General features: G+C 42.5%; 1 protein-coding gene across 4 annotated transcripts in view; it reads left to right on the top strand.

Annotated features, from left to right (window-relative positions):
- The window catches only part of ATP8B1 (ATPase phospholipid transporting 8B1), a 109,071-nt gene that overhangs the window by 50,008 nt on the left and 36,915 nt on the right, over positions 1 to 22,148 (top strand). For 3 of the 4 annotated variants that reach the window (XM_036419461.2, XM_036419463.2, XM_036419462.2), the window contains 10 exons: positions 2,665 to 2,867; positions 11,440 to 11,537; positions 12,839 to 12,952; positions 15,232 to 15,330; positions 15,511 to 15,572; positions 17,588 to 17,660; positions 17,763 to 17,833; positions 19,465 to 19,547; positions 19,663 to 19,821; positions 19,993 to 20,081. In XM_036419461.2, coding sequence (XP_036275354.1) covers positions 2,687 to 2,867; positions 11,440 to 11,537; positions 12,839 to 12,952; positions 15,232 to 15,330; positions 15,511 to 15,572; positions 17,588 to 17,660; positions 17,763 to 17,833; positions 19,465 to 19,547; positions 19,663 to 19,821; positions 19,993 to 20,081 — 1,029 coding nt within the window. In that variant the 5' untranslated portion in view covers positions 2,665 to 2,686. Of the gene's footprint in view, positions 1 to 2,664; positions 2,868 to 11,439; positions 11,538 to 12,838; positions 12,953 to 15,231; positions 15,331 to 15,510; positions 15,573 to 17,587; positions 17,661 to 17,762; positions 17,834 to 19,464; positions 19,548 to 19,662; positions 19,822 to 19,992; positions 20,082 to 22,148 lie in introns of those variants that run through there. The other variant, XM_036419464.2, reaches the window with a different exon arrangement.

Below are 22,148 nucleotides of genomic sequence, written 5' to 3' on the forward strand. Positions count from 1 at the left end.
TGTGAAGTCCCAAGAAATATCCATTTACAAACCCACAGACAGTTGGGAAAGAGGGAAAACATTTCACTCTGCAATTAAGAGGTTTTATAACTGAACATGTCTGTGCTTAATTAGACTCATATTTTATAACTAGAGGCCCAGTGCACAAATTCATCCCTTGGGGTGGCCTGTGGGGATCTGGCCGAAACCCACAATCCAACGCCACCTGCTGTTCCTACTCATCCCAGTCCCACTAAGCCTGCTGCAGGCTTGGGCCCAGTCAGTCCTGATTGGGAGAGGCTCATGCCACTGCAGTAGCACTCACCAGCTGTGAGCCTTGTGCCTGGTGCCTATCCTGTGCCCAGCCCAGGATCCAGATCCATCCCACTGACATTCATGCCAGATGTTGGGAGCTGCCTGGTGACTATTTTTATATCCTTTCTTCCTTGCGAAGCGTCTAGGGAGGGGAAGCAACCATGGTGCACGAGGCCAACTTCCAGGAGGCTGGCAGTGCTGTTGGGATTGTGCCAGTGGCACCAGTCCGGTGGTGCCTGGCCCATTCTCCAGAGACTGGACCTACAGGACCACTGAGGGAGGGAGTGGCTGCTGCCAGGCTGGTGGGCCACTGGGATGGGTTGCTCAGCTGATTGGTGTTCCGACTGTGGGAGCACACTGACTACCAGGGGCAGCTCCTGCATTGAGTGTCTGCACCCATGTGGTCAGTGTGCGTCATAGTGACTGGTCGACTGGTCGTTTGGTCGCTTAGGCTTTTATATAGCTAGATAGCCTAATATTTTTACTCCTAATGATGGGGAAGTGCATTTTAGAAGTGATCTTTGGAGATGGAAAAGCCTAAAGGGATAGATCCCCACATGGTCCCATTTATTATTGCAAATATTTTTTTATAATTATGGGAATAATTATTAACAATAACAATGGCTAACATTTGAGTACTTACAGTAGGCTAAACCCTGATTCAAGCAATTCATGCACCATCTCATTTAAAATCATGCATGCCAGTTGTTGGAATTCCGGAAAATGAATAAATGTGTGTGTGAATAATTGGGACTGTGCTGTACATAGGAACTGTAACTCCCTTTTCTTTTTTTAAAATATATTTTTTATTAATTTCAGAGAGGAAAGGAGAGGAAGATAGAGATAGAAATCTCAATGATGAGATGGAATCATTGATTGGCTGCCTCCTGAACGTGGGACCAAGCCTGTGACCCAGGCATGTGCTCTTGACTGGAATTGAACCTGGGACCCTCCAGTTCATAGGCCAACGCTCTATCCACTGAGCCAAATCAGCCAGGGCTATAACTCACTTTTCAACTTAATGTGTTTAGACGTTTACAATGTTATTAAAAACTACTATGATCACTATCTAAATAACTAGTTTGGATCTGTCCCCATAGTTTGAAGAGGTCACAATTTATGTAACATTTTAAATAACACTGGAAAAAAGCCTCATAAATATTTGAACAGTTCCTGGATATACACTTGTAACTATAAAAATTTACATGTCCAAGAGGCTAGATTTGGTATAAAGCCATGCAGTCAGCTAAATAGTTCCACACAAGGCAACTAACACTCCATTAAAATATATAACAAATTGCAACATAAAAGTAGAATATAGAAAATCTTGCTTTGGAAGCAGATGATTTTGCTGCAAATTTTTAATAATCATCGTGCAAGTTACTCAACCTCACAGAATTTAGGCTTTCTTCTCTGTTGAGTAGGAATAACAATGATACCTTCACCAAGGTGGTATGGGAAGTTTCAAAGGTCAGTGCCTATAATGCATGTAGGCAGGGCCTGGTGTGCTGGTAACACTAAATAAATGTGAGGTGCTATTGACAATACTGAGTACACAGCAGTGTGGTGCTTATGTAAATATTGCCCGTCTGTATGTCGGTCCTGAAGTATTTGTGTAAATATTTTCCTAATATAAATGTAACTAAGGTTGTCTTTGTTACTTGTGGTCAGTCATTTTATACAGTGGCATATACACAAATACAAAATCGAGATACAGGCAGTGGGTGGTGGCAGTTAGGAAAATCAGCTAGGGAGTGCTCCCAGTAAATCGTTAGCAGAATTTGAGGACTGAAGCTTGTATTTAATGTATCGGAGTAAAGACTCAAAATATTAGTGTTAGCAGAAACCAGATATCTTAGGGCAATGGGTTTTAAATTTTGCGAGCAATATACAGTACAAAATTCAATTCCATGAAGACTCACGATGCAAATACATGTGTGTAAGCATTGTTTTGTAAAACTGTCTTACTAACAGTGCTAATTCTTACTGTGTGTGCTGTACTCTGAAATTTCAGAATCGGTTTCACTTTCTTTTAATGTTGGTTGTGAACCAGTTAAATTGATTTTGCTGGGTAGAGACCCACAATTTGAAATAAAACCTTAAAAGTAAGTCTATCCTTCCTCTTTAATAAAATTAGAAAAAATTGCACCATTTTTGTTGTTAATTCTCACCCAAGCATTTCACCAATAATGAATGGTTTGGTTCTTATTTGCATAAGAACTTGAACTTTGGGGTCATTATTCAGACATATTTATATGTTACTAAGATACTATTCTATTAAAAGGGCATTGTAACCAGAGGTAGACAGAATTCTACCGAAAATTGGGCACGGGTCATAATTCAATCTGGTTTCCCTTTCTCTTAAACCAGGTAGTTCTAATTTGCCAGCAGAATGAATACAGAAAGAGACTCAGAAACAACATTTGAGGAGGATTCTCATCCCAATGATGAAGTGGTTCCGTACAGTGACGATGAAACGGAAGATGAACTTGAGGACCAGGGGCCTGAGGTTGAACCGGCACAGAATCGAGTCAACAGGGAAGTGGAGGAAAGACGGGAGACGTTAAGAAAAGGTAACTGCTCTGGGACTGGAGACCAGGTTCCATTCTTGTGATCCTCACTGGCTGCAAAGGATGGATGGCCCGTGTTAGATAGTCCAGGAGTTACCTTCCGTCTCTTATCCCAGGATGCAACCAGGAGAGGGGCTTGGTCAAGTACACAGCGTCCTCAGTCTATAGGGCTGGTCCACTTCTCTGACAAGTTCTACCCAGAAACAGGAGGTCTTCAGTGTGCCTTCATGTCTGTATTGTGAGAAGGGGATTGTATGTGAAGAATTTGCTTGTTACTGAGCCAGGGACCTTCGAGTTACCATACCTTTTGTTCAGTCATTAGTGACTATAAAATGGTTTTGACTCTGTTTCTCTAAGAAAATTTTTATGACTTCTCTGACTGCCACATGGGGCCTGTTTTACAGCAGCTTCGAGGCCGTGTCTAGACCAGGGTTGGCAAATTCCTTCTGGTAGTGGCTTTTCTATTTCATTTCCTGCTGCTTCTCCCACCCTGGCAAATAAACGTGGCCTTTTCCTTAGCTCTTCTGCTCCACGAGGAAGCTGATCCTTTTCTCTTTGGACCCCAGATTTGCTCCAGGTTAAAATCGTTTCCTCCAGGTTCCTAAATCCCAGCTAAATGTCTGTGGTTTGCAAGTCACAGAAATCTCCATGAGCTTGATCTGTTTCTGACTCTCCAGACACACCTCTCCACAGCCTCTATCAGAATGACCTCTGGTTTTATCTGGTTTCTCCGAAGTCTCCCTCACCACCAGTCTGCCTTTCCAAGGTCTCCCAGAAGCCCGCGTCCCTCCTGACACCCCTCTCGCCGTCGTCTCTCCTTCCAGCGTTCTGCTGCCTGTTAAATTGGTCTTTGTTCAAAGTCTTCACCCAGAGGAAAAAGTGGCACGGCATGAAATCCCTCACACTTCCGCCATGATTCCTCCTGGTCAGGCGGTGCCCCTGCTCTTCTGAGCAGGGAGGCACTCAGTGTGAAGGAGGGCATATGTCCACGCAGGGCCCTCCCACCACAGCTCCGAGGCCATCAGTATGTTTATATCGCTTGCCTGTTTCTCAGCTTTTCACATCAAACTTGTAGCCCAGCCCGTGTGGCTCGGTGGTTGAGTGCTGACCTATGAACCAAGAGGCCACGGTTAGATTCCTGGTCAGGGCTCCATCCCCAGTAGGGGGCGTGCAGGAGCCAGCCAACTAATGATTCTCATCATTGATGTTTCTATCTCTCCCTCTTCCTTCCTCTCTGAAATCAATAAAAATTATTTTTTTAAAGTAAACTTTTTAGACTTTCTTGCAGACTTCCGGCTGATATTGAATATCAAGCTTACGTGCTTTCTGCCTCTAAGTAGAAGTCATGACAATTGAGCTAAATGAAAATGGAACCACTGCCAAGCTGAGCAGGAATGTGGCCTCTGTCATAACAGGTCCAGGCTGGGTAGAGTTCAGATGGGGAAAGTTAGCGAGGAGTTCTAGCTGGTTGCCCAAATAGTGCACAACCTGCTTCTTCCTCATTCCTTTCCCGCTGCACTTCTAAGTTTCATATCACGGCGTCGGAATCTCTATCGTATAGAGATATCTGGTGAGCTGGCTCCGAGGGTAAAGGGTGAACTTGGCTGCTGGTGCTTGGTGTCACGCTATCGGATTTGTGGTTGAGGACACAGCAAAGGGCCTGGGGTTGGGTGCCTGCAGAAATGTCAGACAAGCACGTAGTGGGTGGCAACTCTCACCTCTGGTTTTTTCCAACTCTGCCTTCACATGCTGGGGCTCCGGGCTCTTTCCTGATGGCTGAGTTGGCAGGTCTTATTTCTTGTTGATTTCTATCCTCAGAATATAGGCATTGAGGGGGTTCAGGCTTGATCCTATCTCTTCATAGTCTTTTCCAATGAGGGCTTATATTTCTAGAAGAATTTGTTGGTTCTCATTTCTCAAAACTCCTATTGAATAACTTTGCTTGTGACTTTTAAAAATATTATTATTCTGACACTTCTGTCTGTCCTTCCAAACACACAGAGGACATTTAATAAGTGCTAGACCTCTTCCCCCATTTCTTCCTCCTTCTGCCTGGCATTTACCCCCAACCAGTCTGCTTCCTCTTCTCCCCTTCTCCCCTTCTCTTTCCCTTCCTCTTCCCCTGCATCCCTCTTTCCCACTTTCTTAACTTTGCTTCCCTTCCTATTCTCACAAACATACTAGCACAGAACAGTATTAGCTGGAATGTGTTCTGGGAAACACCAGTCCCACCGAATACTCCAGGACACCCAAGATTCTGTGGTCCCGTGACCGGAAACTCAGAATTCTTTATATTTGTCTTGGAGTTTAAGGTTGTCCGTTGGCATAAAGGGATCCAGGAAGGTTGGGCTTTAAAGAAACCAGTTTAATTCTATTCAGCCACAGCTTCCTTAAATTCCTTGACGCTAAATGCTGGGTCTTTTTGTTTGTTTTTTCTTTGGTTTACCACCCTGTTGTTACTAGGTTAGTTCCTTGGGTGACGCTGTGCCAGGTGGGAACCAGCTTCGAGAGGAAGTCCTTGGGAAGAAGTAGTGCTCTGGAGGGGGTCCCTGGATGAGGACAAATTGGCCCTTTCTTCTGAGCTCAGGACGGAATGGAAAAGCTGCCTCCTGCCTCCTTGGCAGCATTGCTTTATTAATGAACTTTCGCATCTTCTTGCTCTGACTGGCTTGCAGATACACCCACAGCTTCCATCTACAGCAGATTCTTACCTTGGGCCGGTGTCCTGTCTCCTGTTCTCAAGGCCATGCTTCAGGAAACCCGTTTACCTACCTCCACATCCTCCTTGTCTCTCAGGTTCTTCCCCTCCGTGGGCTGTCTATGGATAACACTTTCTGAAAGGTCACCAAGAACCCCAGTGCCAAGTCCATTGAGCTTTGTATCAATCACCTGTTCCCGACCTCTGTTTTCTCTGATGGCTTGACCTTTTCAACAGCCTCTCCTTCAGGAAACGCTGATCTTCTGGCAGGTGATACCCTCCTGTCCCAACACTCTTTTTTCTCCTCTCCCCCACCTTGAACATGTTCACATTTCCGTTCATCCTCTGTTCTCTCTCTACAGGCCTTCCTTTGGCAAGCTAATCATTTTAATCTGCTTCAGGCACCACACCTCTATGTGTGACTCAAAGACAAAATGCATGTAATGAGGAGGGAGGACCCTGGATAGAGATTGTGGCATAAAATGGCGATTTCATGCTGTTCACAGATTCTGAGTCAGGAGTTTGGACAGGACACAGTGGGGGTGGCTTGTGTCTGCTCTCGGGAATCTGGGACTTCAGCTATGAAGACTTGAACCATTGGGGTCTAGAATCATCTGGAAGCTTCTTCATTCCTATGTCCAGCCCTTGATCTGGATAATTCAAATGTTCAACTGGGCCTTTGGATAGAAGCACCCCCAGCATCTTGGGCTTCTCCTGGCATGGCGCTGGGCTGCCATGGGAGTGTCCTAAGCGGGATCATTGTGCCAAGAGATCAAAGCAGAAGCCGGTTGTAGAATTCAGGCAGCATCATGAGTGCTACGTTCTCTTGATTATAAAATAGCCCCTGAGGCCAGCCCTGATTCAAGGGGAGAGAAATTAGATGCCACTTCTTGATAAGGAGGTCACAACCTGACCACTTAGGAGATATTTGTGGGACAGCCACTTGTGTTGCTAGCTGGCAATGAGAAGTTTAGGATAAACTAGTAAGGAACGAACAAGTATAGTGCAGCCTTGTACCTGGAAAGAGACAGAATTTTAAACACTTAACCACATGTAATAAACAGCATTGAACTTTAGTTTCCAGAATGCAGCCCTTAGAGGAGTCAGCTGACTTTTGGGTTTTGCTGTGCCCATGTACGTCGCATATTCTTAGGGAGAGGGAGCGTCTAGGTAAGGGCTTTAGGAGAGGAGCCTCTTCCATGAGTTCCTGCCCCCAGTCCTTCCACAAGGTCGCCCACCCCCCACACCCCATCCACACATTCTTCACATTTGCATACATTCTAGGTGTGACAACTGAGTATAGAACAGACTGATTCTGACTATACAACTTGGAACTGGAGGTGATTCACACAAAAGCTTCAACATCGTTCATTCATTCATTTTAAACTAAGTGATAGTATATAGGGAGTCCTCCAAGTCCTTCTTCTTAACTGTGTTGGGTTGTTCTCATACTTGAAAATATAAAACTGTATTTCTTTTAAAGCCTTTTCCAGCTCAGAATTTTGTGTAGGGGTGACTTTTGTGTTGTGTTGCTTGACTATTTAGGATGGAATGTTCAGTCATGGGTTTAAAGGTATCATCAAGAGAGCATCAGGACACAGGGAGGAAGTGTGACTTCAGACTGGGTGTGGCATCCACAGAACAAGAACAGCTGCAAACCCCATGGAAAAGCTGTCTTCAGAGAAGAATGGGAATGAAGGGTGTGGCTCTCCAGAGCATCTATGAATTCTCTTCTATCTGGAATCAGAAATCAGACTAAGCTAGCCCATTGAAATAGTGAATCCTAGGAAATCCTTGGAGCATGCTAAGGATCGATGTTTTCTACTAAATCAGATTCGTTTTCAGTTTTCTACACTTACCTAACATGTGGAAATTCCACTCTGATTACTTAATTTCTTTCTCTAATTGGCCGTAAACTGCCTGCCTGTTCGTTAGCCTTAAGACACTACAGTAACTGGCAGCTTGTAAAATAAAGGGTGTGTGAGCGAGGGGGTGGGGATATTCCTGTGCCAATGATTTGTAATAGGAAAGGGGGTGGTGAGACTGTGCCTTGAGTAGTGTCATTCATGACTGAAGCTTGGGAAAGGAGCTTTTGCTCATGGAGACCTAATACGGCTTGTGCTTTTCTTACTGGCTGCTTGGATCCTGAGTCTCTCTTTCTCTTCTTCTCTCCTTCTCTCTCTCCCCCTCTCTCTAACTGCGGTTGCTCAATCTCACTGGTGCATCAGAATCACATTGTGGGGCTTTAAAAACCTTATGGGTGCATGGGCCCAGTCCCTGAAGATGCCGATAAAATAAATCTCGAGTGAGACAAGGGGAGAATCCATATTTTAAAATGAATTCACAGTTTCTACCTCGAATCAGTAGAATAATGCATATCATCCCTACTTAGCACACCTGCTCCTCAGAGCCTAGTGGTCACCAACTAGCATCACTGGGTGCTCGTTAAATGCAGAACCTCCAGCTCCTCCCAGACCAGCCAATCAGAAGCTGTTAACAAGATCCTCAGTGAGGGTGAGGGGACTTTATTTCAAAGGGCAGTTGAGCCCCCAAAGTCCTGCTTTGCTCAATCCCTGCAGTGTGTTGCTTAGTGACAAAGTATATTGCTGGGAGGGTTGCTGTCAGGTGTGATGGAGGCTGGAGAAAGGCTGAGGAATGCTGCCCTTGAGCAGTGGATCACTGTCACCTGCAAATTAGGGTCACCTGGGACCTTTACTGGGCTCATCCAGCCTAAAGCAGAAGGGCTGGACAGGGCTTTGGGAAGTGATTTAAAACAAAACACCTTGGGGATTCCATTAGGATCAAGAGCAGCTAATCCCACAGCCATGGTGCACAGGAATCCATCTGGGATCTTGTGAAAATACCGATTGTCTGCGTGTGACCTGAGAGTCTGCGTTTCAACCAGATCTCAGGTGATGCAGGTTGCCCATACTTTGTATAGAAAGGGCCAGAAACAAGGAGTGAAGTTGTTTTTATTTTTGTTTTTGGCAACAGAGCTGAATGCTCCAAAAGCATACAATCAAGCAGATAGACATGATAAATTCTTGACTCCAACCTCTGACCTCTTTTCCCATTTTCTCAAAAGCTGGTCAGACCTTCACACTCCCTGTGGGTGCCCACTTTGAGCCACCTAGGCGCTATCCCTTGAGAAACTTAAGGCCCTACATACCCTCCCTCACTCATCCTTCCCTACCCCTCATCCCAGGGGAGAAGCCCTCCCTCTCACCTCGTCTACACTCCCCTCCATCAGCCATCCCCTTGTCTTCCTATCTTCTAACCATCACCCCTCCTGGCTCTTTCAGGCTCCCCATCCTAAAAACACTTAATGAGCTCCCTCCCCACTTAGTTTCTTATCCAGGAGAATCTTTTCAGCTAGGGCTGAGCCAGCTGCAGGCCCCTTGGGCATGCCAAAAAGAAACAAGTTTGGAATAGCCCAAGGGGCAGTAGCCACAGCCCCACCACAAAGGATCCTAGAACATACCACAAATCAGTGAGGGGCCCCTCTCCTGCTATATCAGGTTCTGGAAGTGAGAGACCCACTGTGGGTTATCCCTTTCCAAAAAGCCAGCCCTACCACAAAACAGTGGTTGCCAGTTGCCTTGAGGTAGAGAGGTGGATGTTGTGTCTAAAGCCATAGAGGACATCATAGAGAGGACAGAGGGTGGCCATGGAACTGTGTCATGTCACTGCTGCAAGCTGAGTCCCCAGCCTTCAGTACCCAACTCACATTCATGCTTGTCAGAGCTGTATGAGGGCACTGCCCTGTCTCAGTCCTTCCTGGCTTTGGTATCCAAGGCTATAGCTGAAAGTCACACCACCATCACAACCACCACCACCACCATTATCACCACCACCACTTTCCTCTCCTCTTCTTTCTCTCCCCCTCAATGATGACTGAACTCATATCCTTTCTGGGTCGTTCAAGAGAGAGAGAAAGGGTGCATCAAGATTCATGGGCAACCAAAAGATGAAAGTCATCATCTAGACTTAGCAATTCCACTCCTAAATGGATACTTGGGAAAAATATTATGAGTCCCCTGTCAGGTGTGATGGAGGCAGGAGAAAGGGAAAGGGATAGAGAGATAGAAACATCAATGATGAGAGAGAATCATTGATTGGCTGCTTCCTGCACACTCCTTACTGGAAGATCGGACTGGTATCGGTAACCCTTGAGTCTACAGGCTAATGCTCTATCCCAGGTGACCCTAATTTGCAGGTGATGCAATCCACTGCTCAAGGGCAGCATTCCTCAGCCTTTCTCCTGTCTCCATCACACCTGACAGGGGACAACCACAAAAATGTTTATAGTGAGATAATCTGTAATAGCCAAACACCCCAACTGCATTAACAGAGATTTGATAAATTGTGGTATGTGCATATGATGGGATACTAGGGAACAGTAGAAATGAAAAACAGTTCTTCACCTGAATGAAACTCACATAATGTTGAGGGGGGGAAAGCAATTCACCGAAGAATGCACATGATATAGCTCAAGAACTGGCCTGAATAACATGTTGTTTGGGGCTCTGTTTGGTAAACGTGTATGAAAAAAGAAGAGGATGAGAGGTACACATGTTAGGAATGTGATTGGTTGATGAGTAGGAAGGAGGAAAATGTGTGGGGAACACACAGGAGATTTTGACAGAGTTGTGAAGTGTTCTGTTAAACTGGAATCTTCTGATAACTGGGGCAAAAACTATCCCCAAGGAGAATCAGGTTAGAAAGAGTTATATAGGGCAGGGCTAGGGAGAAGTATTATAAGAGATACCTGTTGGGTGAGAAATGTTCCCCCCAGTAACAGAGAAGCTGTGGAATATGAAAATATATATATTCATATATATTATATATTCATATATATAATTTTGAAATTATATATATATATATAATTATATATGAAATTATATATATATAATTTTAAAGAGGAAGGGAAAGGGACAGAGAGATAGAAACACCAATGATGAGAGAGAATCGTTGATTGGCTGCCTCCTGCACACTCCTTACTGGGAGATTGGACCGATATTGGTAACCCTTGAGTCCACGGGCTAATGCTCTATCCACTGAATCAAACTGGCTAGGGCTGGACTTTCTGAAGTCCTGGAATTTAGATGTGATGACTGAATGGTAGATGTGGCGTTAAGTATAGAAAATGAACTTATAAAGATGACAGATACTTCATATCAGGATAAAGCAGTGCATAACACTAACCTATGATCAGAACTCAATTTGTTGGTTATGCCTTTTTTCTTTGATTTATTCATTCACTAAATATTTACTGGGTTATAAATTAGTTTCCTAGGCTTACTATAACAGAGTACCGCAAACTGGGTGGTTTAAAGATAAATAAATGAGTTAAAAAAAATAATTTAATTTAGCTGTGACCTTCTGGGGCTCTGGGATTTTTTGTTTGGGTATTTAAACAGTTTGCTCTTTTAAGACTCTGATGTTCTATGAACAAGTTAAAATATGTTCATTAGTGCGCCATAAACTAGAGAACTTCAACAGCAGAAGTTTCTTGTCTCACAAGAAGTTCAAGTCCAAGGTGTTGACATTGTTCATTCCTTCAGGGAAGAATCTATTCCAGGCCTTTAATCCTTGGTTTCTTGATCTTTCCCCTGTGACTTCATATCATCTCCCTTCTGTGTCCAAATTTACTTTTTTTTAATAAGGATATTAGTCATGTTGGGTCAAAGGCCGTTCTAATGACCTCACTTTAAATTGATTCCATCTGTTATGATCCTATTTCCAAATAAGGTCATATTCTGAGGTAGGAGTAGAGGATAAGATTTTGGCAAGTGAATCTGGGAAGGACACAAATCAATCCATAACAACATGCTAATTGTCTACTTCATGGATTTTTCTCTTCTTCCTTTTTTAAAGATTGTTCATGGCAAGTCAAAGCAAATGACCGAAGCTTCCACGAGCAGCCCCATTTTATGAACACCAAGTTCTTTTGTATCAAGGAGAGCAAATATGCGGTAAGTGGATTTTAACTGCCTACATTGTCTTCACTAAAAGCCAGTTTTCTCCAATGACTAACCAGCTTGCCAGCTTCATGTGACACCTGCCTTCTAGACAACCCCTGGCCCTGGGACCATGACAGTCATTGTTAGTTCTATTGAATGTCATAGCTGTAAGTTTAGCTGCCCTGGACTGTCTAAGGGTGGCTAGAAACAAAACAAAATTATGTAGATTGAAATTTTGTCTATGTATTTGCAAAATTCTCTTATGAAAGAATATACAGTCATATCACAGAAGCCTTATGTTCAAAATTAAGAAAAAGTTTAAAAAAATCTTAATAAGTTATCTCTCCCTTTCCTGCCTATGATAGACTTAAAGATTTTGAAGAGATTTTCACCTCCAAAATGCTTATTGCCTTTGAAATATCTAAAGGACACCTGTGAGCATGGGCTGAAATGTTGTCTGTTAGCTCTCTAGGACTGCTACAAGGAACGACCATCCACTGGTGGTTGAAAACAACAGAAAGCCATTGTCTCACAGTTTCAGAGACCAGAGTCCCAAAGGAGGGTATTGACAGGGTTAATTCCTTTGGGAGGATCTGAGGAATGGTCTGTTGCAAGCACCTGGCCAACTTCTGGCAGCAGCTGACCGTTCTCACCATCCCTTGGCTTGTAGGAGCATCCCTCTCGTCTGTGTCTGTCTTCACATGGACTTCTCCCTTGTTTCTCTGTGGCCCAATTCTCCTTCTTTAAGGCCTTCAGAATTGGATTAGGGCCCATCTTAATCCAGAAGGACTCATTGTAACTTGATTACATCTGCAAAGACCCTATTTTCAAAGGAGGGGACAGACACAAATATCAGGGGTAGGACTTGAATATAACTTTTGGGCACACAGTTCAGCCCATACAGTGTCTGTTACTCTTTCTCACACAGCAGCCTCCATCCCCCCTTAAATAGAAAGTGTTCCTTCCCCTCCTGCTTTGCCGCCCCTGTTGACATCTCCCTTTGTCCTGTTTTCTAAGAGGCTCTAAGGGGTCAAGGATATAGCAGGGCCTGTTTTGGTCACAGTTGGATTTGCCAAAGACTTCTGGGTGAAATATCCGCATCTTTATACCATCTCTGATTTAGGCCTCCAAAAAGTCATTTTGAGGCCTGATTAGAATTAGAAGATTAAAGGAAATCTCAGTATCTTTCTTTGGGATAAATGACATCTCTGTGTCACTGTTGGCTATGGGGCTTAGTGCTTTTGCAGATGTGTGTACATTGTGATAAATGTGTGGCGTGATTTAGAATGCGTTTCTTCTTTTTTTTCCAACAGGGCAATGCAATTAAAACATACAAGTATAATGCCCTTACCTTTCTACCAATGAATTTGTTTGAGCAGTTTAAGAGAGCAGCCAATTTCTATTTCCTGGTCCTTCTTATCTTACAGGTAATGCCCTTTGATATCTTAAAATCTGTTTTGAATTATGATGACTCAGTAACATTTATGTTGTGGACGCATATAACTCGACTAATCTTAAAAGTTTTTATATTAACATCAGGGTGATGCTCGTACAGGAATATGCTTTATGCACAGAACTGGCTCCATCAGTGCCAAGTGAACAGAGAAAGGGAGAAAATGGAAATGTTATTTTAATTCTGTATTTTTAAAAATTCCACTTTATACTGATGTGAATGTTAAAACTGGCTTCCCTGATGTGAATCCAGTTAAAATCTTCACATTGTAAAATTATTTTTGTACCTTAAAATTAAATCTATTGTTTATATTTCTCCTCTATTTTTTACTTAAATGCCTACCTTCTCCAAGTATATTATTGATTTCCATTCATATTTTAGTCATAAATCTCAATAAATTATTTTTGTGATGTTGTTTTACATTGGAAAAGGCCTATTTTTTCCTGAGTTTTAATTTTTTCTTTATTGTGACAAAAAAAAATCACTTATCTGGAGAACATTAATTTTATCTGTTTTGGAGCTGTTAAAATCACAGGAACTCTACCACTGGGAGTATCATCCGTTAGCATCTCATATACAGGTTGCCGAGGATGGCACATCCTCTTGGTTTTATCACATTATCATATACCAAGCATTGGATCTCAAAAATAGTCTCATCTGCTGGGATTCACCCAGGAAGGTTTTATGAGAATGGTAGCATGTGTGTCTGGGTGGGAATGGAGATGTGTGGAGTGGAGAGGAAAGAGAGAGAGAGAGAGAGAGAGAGAGAGAGAGAGAGAGAGAGAGAGAGAGAGAGAGAGAGAGAACAGGAAAGAGAGAACAGAGAGAGAGAGAGAGAAAACCACACACAGAGAGAAATAGATACTCATCAGATTTAGTGGAATGTAAGACCTGCTGACTCCACAGTGCAGGATGGTCATGTTATCATGAGGGACCTTTGAGATAGGCTTGGAGAGATAAACTACAAATTATAAAGTCCCACTGTTGTGAATGGGTGACTTTCCCCTTCCTTCTAGCAGGGAAAGGGGAGTTACACATATCGACAATAATGTGGAAAATGATCTTTGTCTCCTTTAATGGCTCCAATTTCTGTCAAGTACAGCAATCCAACGTGGGTAATAGGAACAGCCTGAGAAAGCCCTTTCCTTGCACTGTTACCTCACTTGTTTCTTATGCTCTGAGTTGAGTACTGCTGTAACCTGCATTTTGCAGAGAACTGAGACCTGGCAAGGCAAAGGAACTTGGTCCAAGTCTGGTGGCCCATAAGTGGTAGAACTGGGCAGGATTTGGGTCCAGGACCTTGACTATAAGGCCTGCCATTTTAACCAGTATGTATGGCCCGGTGATCAATTAGATCAGTGGTTCTCAACCTTTCCAATGCCACGACCTTTCAATACAGTTCCTCATGTTGTGGTGACTCCCAACCATAAAATTATTTTCGTTGCTACTTCATAACTATAATTTTGCTACTGTTATGAATCCTAATGAAAATATCTGTGTTTTCCGATGGCCTTAGGCTCCACAGCAGCAGATCTCAATTTGTAGGTTGAGAATCATAGGTTGAGAACCGCTAGCAGGGTAGCCTAAGACCATCGGTAGATGGTAACAAAAAAAAATCTTCATTAGATTTTGTTTCCAGTCTTTTATTCCAATGTGTATGCCATTTTGATGGATGTCTGGCTTTCTGTAAGGCCAGCCTCTTTTTTGCCTGGACCAATAGCAATGACACTGAAGGAAGTACTTTATTCTAGTGCCCCCAGAGATGCCCCATTCAGTCATTAGCTTTCAGAGCCAGCCACTGCCCACTGCTATCTTTGCCTGTATCTGAGCCCCCAGGCTCAGCCCCAAGCAGTAAAGAGCCTGCTGTATGCATTTCTTCAAAGGGAAAGGACTCCTTCCACCCACACCCCATGCTACCCTCCCAATTAATTGGGATTTTTCGCACAAAAATTGGAGCACTTCTCTATGGTCATGTTACAAAGCCTCCTTGGTGTTCAGTTAGGGTCACAATGAGACAATTTCAGGAGCCACTGTTCTCTAGGCTCTGTTCCGGGCGGCCAGAGGCTAGAGAGAAGGCAGAGGGTAAGAGGAAGACTGGCTGGATATGTAGACACCTTTTCTCTGTTTTCTGCAAGATGCATACTTGGGTGGGTGATGATGAAGATTAGACTTTGAATTAGTAAGCTTAGAATTAGCAGTTACCTGTGGGTTTGCCTTCATGGGCACACATGTATGCCTTTTTGTCTCTTCCAGGCCATCCCTCAGATCACAACCCTGGCGTGGTACACCACGCTGTTGCCCTTGCTTTTGGTGCTGGGCATCACGGCGATCAAAGACCTGGTGGATGATGTGGTAAGGATTTCCCATGAGATGCTCCCCTCGTGGCTGCAAGCTTATTTTTTAACACTTCATGGGTTAAAAAATAAGTTTTGGTTAAAAAATAACCCACTTCATGGGTTAAAATGTGAAGTGTGCATTAACACTTCACATTTTGAAATTATTAAAATAACCCTTTTATTCTCTCGTCTAAAGGCTCGCCATAAAATGGATAACGAAGTCAACAACAGGACATGTGAAGTCATTAAGGATGGCAGGTACTGTCTGTCAGTGGTTACCTAGTTACAAGGCTCTTCTGTGTAAATATGTCTAGAAACATAGTTGGAGATAACCATTAGAAAAGTCTAGTGGCATATTCATCCTCTAAAATTCCTAAGATTTTGTACTGCCGTTGTGACCTGGAAGCTCTACCCAAATTGCACTATGGGAGGTTGCCGATTGGGCTGCATGATTAGCCTTGTGTTTTCACAACTTCTTCAGTCTGGAATGTGCTGCTCCCATCTCTGCTGGGGACAAAAGATGAGACGCCCACACACATAATTCAAATGAGATTCAGATCTTAATGAGAAAGATGAAAACAAGATGTTCTGAAAGTTCAGTGAAGGAAAAAATCGCTTTAGCTGGTGTCAGGCATCTGAGCAAAGCTCTGCACAGCAGAAGTTAGGGAACAGCAGCAGAGTTGGGGCAGGGCAACAAGGACCTCACAAGGGGACTCGAACATCCCCGCAGAAGAGTCCAGTGGGATTGCCTCTATCGCCTGCAAAGAGCTGTGGCAAGAAGGTGCTAACTTGTTTAGTTATTTTGAGATCCATTGCAAATTGCTAATTTATAGTTTTAGAGAAATTGAATTGTAAACTAATTACAATTTCATTTCATTCATTGAAAGCCAATTTTAAAAAATCTGGGCTTACGAATTGTGTGATAAATTCTTGGAAAACCAGGGAAACAAGCATGTTAGCATGTATCTAAAATGTATTGTAAATCTCTAGATCTTTTTTATCCATAAATTCATGGAGGACAAACATAGTAATCGAATTCCTGCCTCCAAAAAGTTAAGTTTATTCATTGTGTAGGTTCATAATATCTGTTGAGAATATCTTCTCTATATGTGAAAAACCTTTAAAACAGACTCTATTTTAAAACTTTTAAAAATGTTTATTTGTTAGAAATTTAAATGGGTATTGCCTATGGAGTTTGATGCTGAAGGTAGTCATCATTTTATTTATTTTACATTTTATCAATACCCTTATTAGACTTATTATGAAAGTGATACAAACCCATTAAAAAGGTAATTTAAACTTGGTAAAGTTCCATGAGGATTCCAGGTGGCCCATGTGGGAGCCATAAAGTGTTGTTGTCCAGGACCACCCAGACCTGCAGCTGAGGAGGTAATGGATAATGGAGAGACCAGAGAGCCCTGACCGGGTGGCTCAGTTGGTTGGAGCATTGTCCCAGACACCAAAAAGGTGGCGTGTTTGATTCCTGGTCAGGACACATACCTAGGTTTTAGGTTCAATCCCCAGTAAGGGTGTATACAGGAAACATCCGTTCAATGTTTCTCTTGCACATAGATGTTTGTTTTGTTTTTTTTTCTCTCTCCCTCTCTCGAAAATCAATAATAAAAAAATAGTTTCACCTTAGCCAGTTTGGCTCAGTAGGTAGAGTGATGGCCTGTGGACCAAAGGGTCCCAGGTTTGATTCTGGTCAAGGGCATGTACCTTGGTTGCAGGTTCCTCCCCAGCCCGGGCCCTGGTCAGTGTGTTTCTCTCACATTGATGTTTCTCTCTATCTTTCCCTCTCTCTTCCACTCTCCCTAAAAATCAATAAAAAAAAATATCCTCGAGTGAGTATTAACAACAACAAAAAATAGTTTCCCTTAATAAAATAAAATAAAATAAAATAAAATAAAATAAAATAAAATAAAAAGAGGACAGGAGTGGTGAGAAAAAACAAAAATGGTGGCACGTGTCTCCTGGCCACATGTTGAATTAGCCCCCTTAACCCTTCATTATATGATGGGGGGGAGGGAGACAATCATCATCATCACCATTATCACCATCATCACCATCATCACCATCATCATTGCTTTTTCAGAGGATAACACGGTTCTCATGACCCCTTACGTCATTAAATGCCTGAACTTTTTGCCAAACTTTTTCTGTGATTTTCATGTTCTCCCAGAACATTTGGCTTCCTGAAAGAATAATGCCAGATATCTTGTCAGTAACTTTTTTTTAAACACCCATAACCTATCTGTATTTCTAATATTTAGATTCAAAGTTACCAAGTGGAAGGAGATTCAAGTTGGAGATGTCATTCGTCTGAAGAAAAATGATTTTATCCCAGTAAGTGAATAAGCTCGCATCTCATTCCTCATTCTCCCTTCTGACTTGGCGCTCGGTCTGGCCTGGGGTCTCTGTGTCATTGATGTGTTTTGTTTTGAACAGGCTGACATCTTACTGCTGTCCAGCTCCGAACCCAACAGCCTCTGCTATGTGGAAACGGCTGAACTGGATGGGTAAGTGGGTCTCAGGTGGGCCTGCATTAAAGCTCCTCTTGGAAGGCTTAATCCGAGACGTTAAAGCCGTGCCTGGAATGGAAGCTCTGAGAGCTGGCCTGGCCTCTATCACGTGCTCTCTGGCCAGCAGTGACCCTAATCAATCAGCTTCTCTGTCTGATTCCATTTATAAAGTGGTGCTGTCACGCCTGCCTTTCCCCACCTTGTTGCCCTGCCCTTTGTGAACTGCTGAGCAGTGTTCAGACACATCCTAATGATATTAATACAATCTACTTTAGAAAAAAAGAACAGATTGTCAAAGTCTTTGCCAGTAGACAATTTTGAATTCTCCCTTTGTTGGTCTTGATCAATGATCGGTAAACTGCGGCTCATGACCCACATGTGGCTCTTTGGCCCCTTGAGTATGGCTCTTCCACAAAATACCACATGTGGGCACGCACATACAGTGCGATTGAACATTCATGGCCCATGCACAGAAGTTGATTTTTTGCTCTCAAAAGAAATTTCAATTGTTGTGCTGTTGATATTTGGCTCTATTGACTAATGAGTTTGCTGACCATTGGTCTTGATTATTGTTCTTCCACTTGAAATAGAGTAAAGGCCTGTTTTTGACTAGTTTTCAGTACATTTATTGAGTGCCTACTAGGTTACATTAGATAAATGGTTTAGCTCCTTTAATCTCCTCAACAACTGTCTGTTGAGACAAGTAATATTATTACCTTGACATTACCCAGGAGGAAACTGAGGCCAGGAGGTGAAGTAGCCTGTCTGAGGTCACATACTAAGTGTCAGAGTTGGGCCGCTGCTGGTATAAACCCTTTTCCTTACAGCCTATCTGTACATATGCCTCTTTAAGGAGAGCTGAAATCACCGAGTAAAACCTACCGTATTTTCCGGCATATAAGACGACCCCCTAATTTTTACAGTTAAAACATAGGTTTAGGCCTATATTCGCTGTATAAGACTACCCCCCACTTCCGAGGCAACACCAGTTCTTTTTTTAATAGACTGCCTCTCTGACTCTGGCCAATCTGAGCAGGCTTTTTTTTTTTTTTTCGTTTCAAAAGTCATCTTATACTCCGGAAAATAAGGGTAGATCTTCCTCTGTTCTCTAAGCCAGTCGGAGGATGTTCCATCTTAACTATGAAACAGCTGTTATTCCCATGAGTGAGAATAGTGAGCGGGTAGGACATGCCAAGATTTGGGCTTGGAAAAAGAGGATTATCTTTCAAAGACATAGGATCTACTTCTTCACTCTGGAAAACAATAAATTGACAGTCTAGACACTTTCTGTAAAAAATATGTTTTGTAGTCACCTTAGTGTGATTAAATATTAGAAGCTAAGTTGCTAAACAGCAGTTTGATAGTTTAGGCTGGTCTACGAGTTTAGTTTGAAGGAGGCAGGAGCATTTCTGGATGCTTCTGTCTGGCAGGAATGTTGGCAACATTTCCCAGGTCAGAAGTTTTTCTGTCCAAATCTGAAGTTCCAAGATGATCAGAGAGTTTGAAAATAAAAAATTAAAAATTAAACAAAAACCTAATTATTTAGCTTTTGCTTCTGGGATTGCCTAATGTTACTTTGAACAATTGAACTCTAAAATTTGTCTTTTTAATCCCCCCCCCCCCTCTAGAGAAACCAATTTGAAGTTCAAAATGGCACTTGAAAGCACACACCAATATCTCCAAAAGGAAAGCTCATTGGCAACATTTGATGGTTTGTGAAAACACGTCTTCCTTTGTTTTAAATTTCAGTTGCTTGATTCGTTCCCTATTCATTAAAGTTAAAAAATCTTGCATGAGTATTTATGTGAGTCATATCTTTTTTAAAGGTTTTATTGAATGCGAAGAACCCAATAACCGACTAGATAAGTTTACGGGAACGCTCTTTTGGAGAAACACAAGTTTTTCTTTGGATGCTGATAAAATTTTGTTACGTGGCTGTGTAATTAGGAACACCGAATTCTGTCATGGATTGGTCATTTTTGCAGGTACTTTCGAAGTTTCTTGGGAAATTGATATGATAGGTACTTTCAAGATTTAAAGGAGGGGATTGTTCTTCTGTTCTTACTCCATTGAAACCAAAGGAAAATTAGTTTTATCCACAGGCCAGTGCATTGATTTTTTCCAATTATTGATCATATTGAATTCTCTGTTTCTAGGTGCCGACACTAAAATAATGAAGAATAGTGGGAAAACCAGATTTAAGAGAACTAAAATTGATTACTTGATGAACTACATGGTTTATACGGTATTTATTTTCTTTTTCTGTTTAAGAGAGGCTACATTGCCATCTTGTGTTCTAATTTCATTGTATATTTTTCTAGTACAAAGAAATCTTACCTCTGGAGGCCAGGTAGAAACAGGCATGAGTCACTTCAAGGTAGGAGTGGGGAGAAAAGCTTCCTCGATTTTTCTCAGAAAGGCCACATGCTAAACAGGGGCTAGATAAGTTACTGAGGCTGGGCTCCTGAAGTTAAGGTAGGGTTGACTTCACGGTTAGTTTCCCATACGGGTAGTTCTGTTAAAAGCAAACTTTTTTCCAACATACACTGTATAAGTCCAAATACAAGGCAGGCCTAAATCTAATGTGTGTTGGGAATCCACAAGACATACCCCAAGGCTTGATGACTCACAGAGAGGACTCCCAGAATTCAGCATAAAGTTGTACTCCCATCTCTGACTTATTATAACTTATTACTCTAAGATCAGCAAAGGCAAAAGGCTCCTGGGGCAAAGTCTGGAGGAAGCCAGGCACAAGCTTCCAGAGTCCTCTCCCAGTTGAATAACACAGTTAATTCCCTCAGCAAAATTGGTGACAGCCCATGTTAAACGTTGCCTCCACCAGAGAAGCTCATTAGAGACTCCATGCCTGGGGCTGTACTGGGGTCTGGTCACGTAGGCACTGTCAGCCTGGGATCACCAGACTTCCAGGTTCTCCGAAGGAGAACGGTGGTCCTCATAAGACATTCACCAAGAGGCATAATGAACCATTCTTATCAGAGCATAAGAAATAAGGAGTCCAGCCCAGCCAGTGTGGCTCTGTGGCTGACCATCAACCCATGCAACCAGGAGATCTGGCTCGATTCCCTGTCAGGGCATATACCTAGATTGCGGGTCTGATCCCCATTAGGGGGCATGCAGGAGGCAGCTGATGTGCTCTCTCATGGATGTTTTAGTCTCTTTCTCTCTCTCCCTTTCTCTCTCTCTCTAAAATCAGGTGGGGTGTTTTTGTTTTTTAATTTAAAAAAAGAAAGAATTGCCGAGACCGGTTTGGCTCAATGGATAGAGCGTCGGCTTGGGGACTGAGGGACCCGGGTTCGATTCCGGTCAAGGGCATGTGCCTTGGCTGCGGGCATATCCCCAGTAGGGGGTGTGCAAGAGGCAGCTGATCGATGACTCTCTCTCATCGATGTTTCTAGCTCTCTATCTCTCTCCCTTCCTCTCTGTACAAAATCAATAAAATATATTTTATTTAAAAAAAGAAAGAATTAAGGAATCAGGAAACTTGCCCAAAATCTAAGTTCCCAGATGCCAGCTAAGGCCAAGCTTGCAAGCAGGCCTGCTAAGGATAGCAGTCTCAGGCCTGCTCCTTAGGGTAGCCCCAAATACTAAATGCTCCTCCAAGTTCCCAAAGAGAACTAATTTTTTTTAAGTATTTTGTTTAATTTGAATATATATATACACACACACACACACACACACACACACACACACTTATAGGGAGGATATAATACTTATAAAACTTTACTTGCATATACATATTTAAAATCATGTTTGGCTCGGTAGATAGAGCGTCGATCTGCGGACTGAAAGGTCCCAGGTTCGATTCTTGTCAAGGGCATGTACCTTGGTTGCGGGCACATCCCTGGTAGGGGTTGTGCAGGAGGCAACTGGTCAATGTTTCTCTCTCATCAATGTTTCTAGCTCTCTATCCCTCTCCTTTCCTCTCTGTAAAAAAAAATCAATAAAATATATATTTTTTAAAACTGAAAATGTTCATTAAATTTTTTTTAAAAGAAACAATTATTTTTCCCTGCTCACATATTTCATGAAAACTTGTTTTGAATTTTTCATGTGCATCTTCACTGTCTTGCTTTGACTAAGGCTAGAGCACTCACAATGAGCTCATCATCTCTCCTCCTGTGGCAATTTGCTTTGAGATACAGGACTTTGTGAATCTGTCCAGAAATTTAAATATGTCCCTGGAAATTTTATTACTACCACAAGTACCCAAATACTACTAAACAGTTGACTTTTTATTCATCCCTTAAGTATATAATCATAATTTCCACAACAGAATACTTACTATATTGTT

The sequence above is a fragment of the Pipistrellus kuhlii genome, unplaced genomic scaffold, assembly GCF_014108245.1.
Source record: "Pipistrellus kuhlii isolate mPipKuh1 unplaced genomic scaffold, mPipKuh1.p scaffold_m20_p_6, whole genome shotgun sequence".
NCBI lineage: Eukaryota > Metazoa > Chordata > Mammalia > Chiroptera > Vespertilionidae > Pipistrellus > Pipistrellus kuhlii.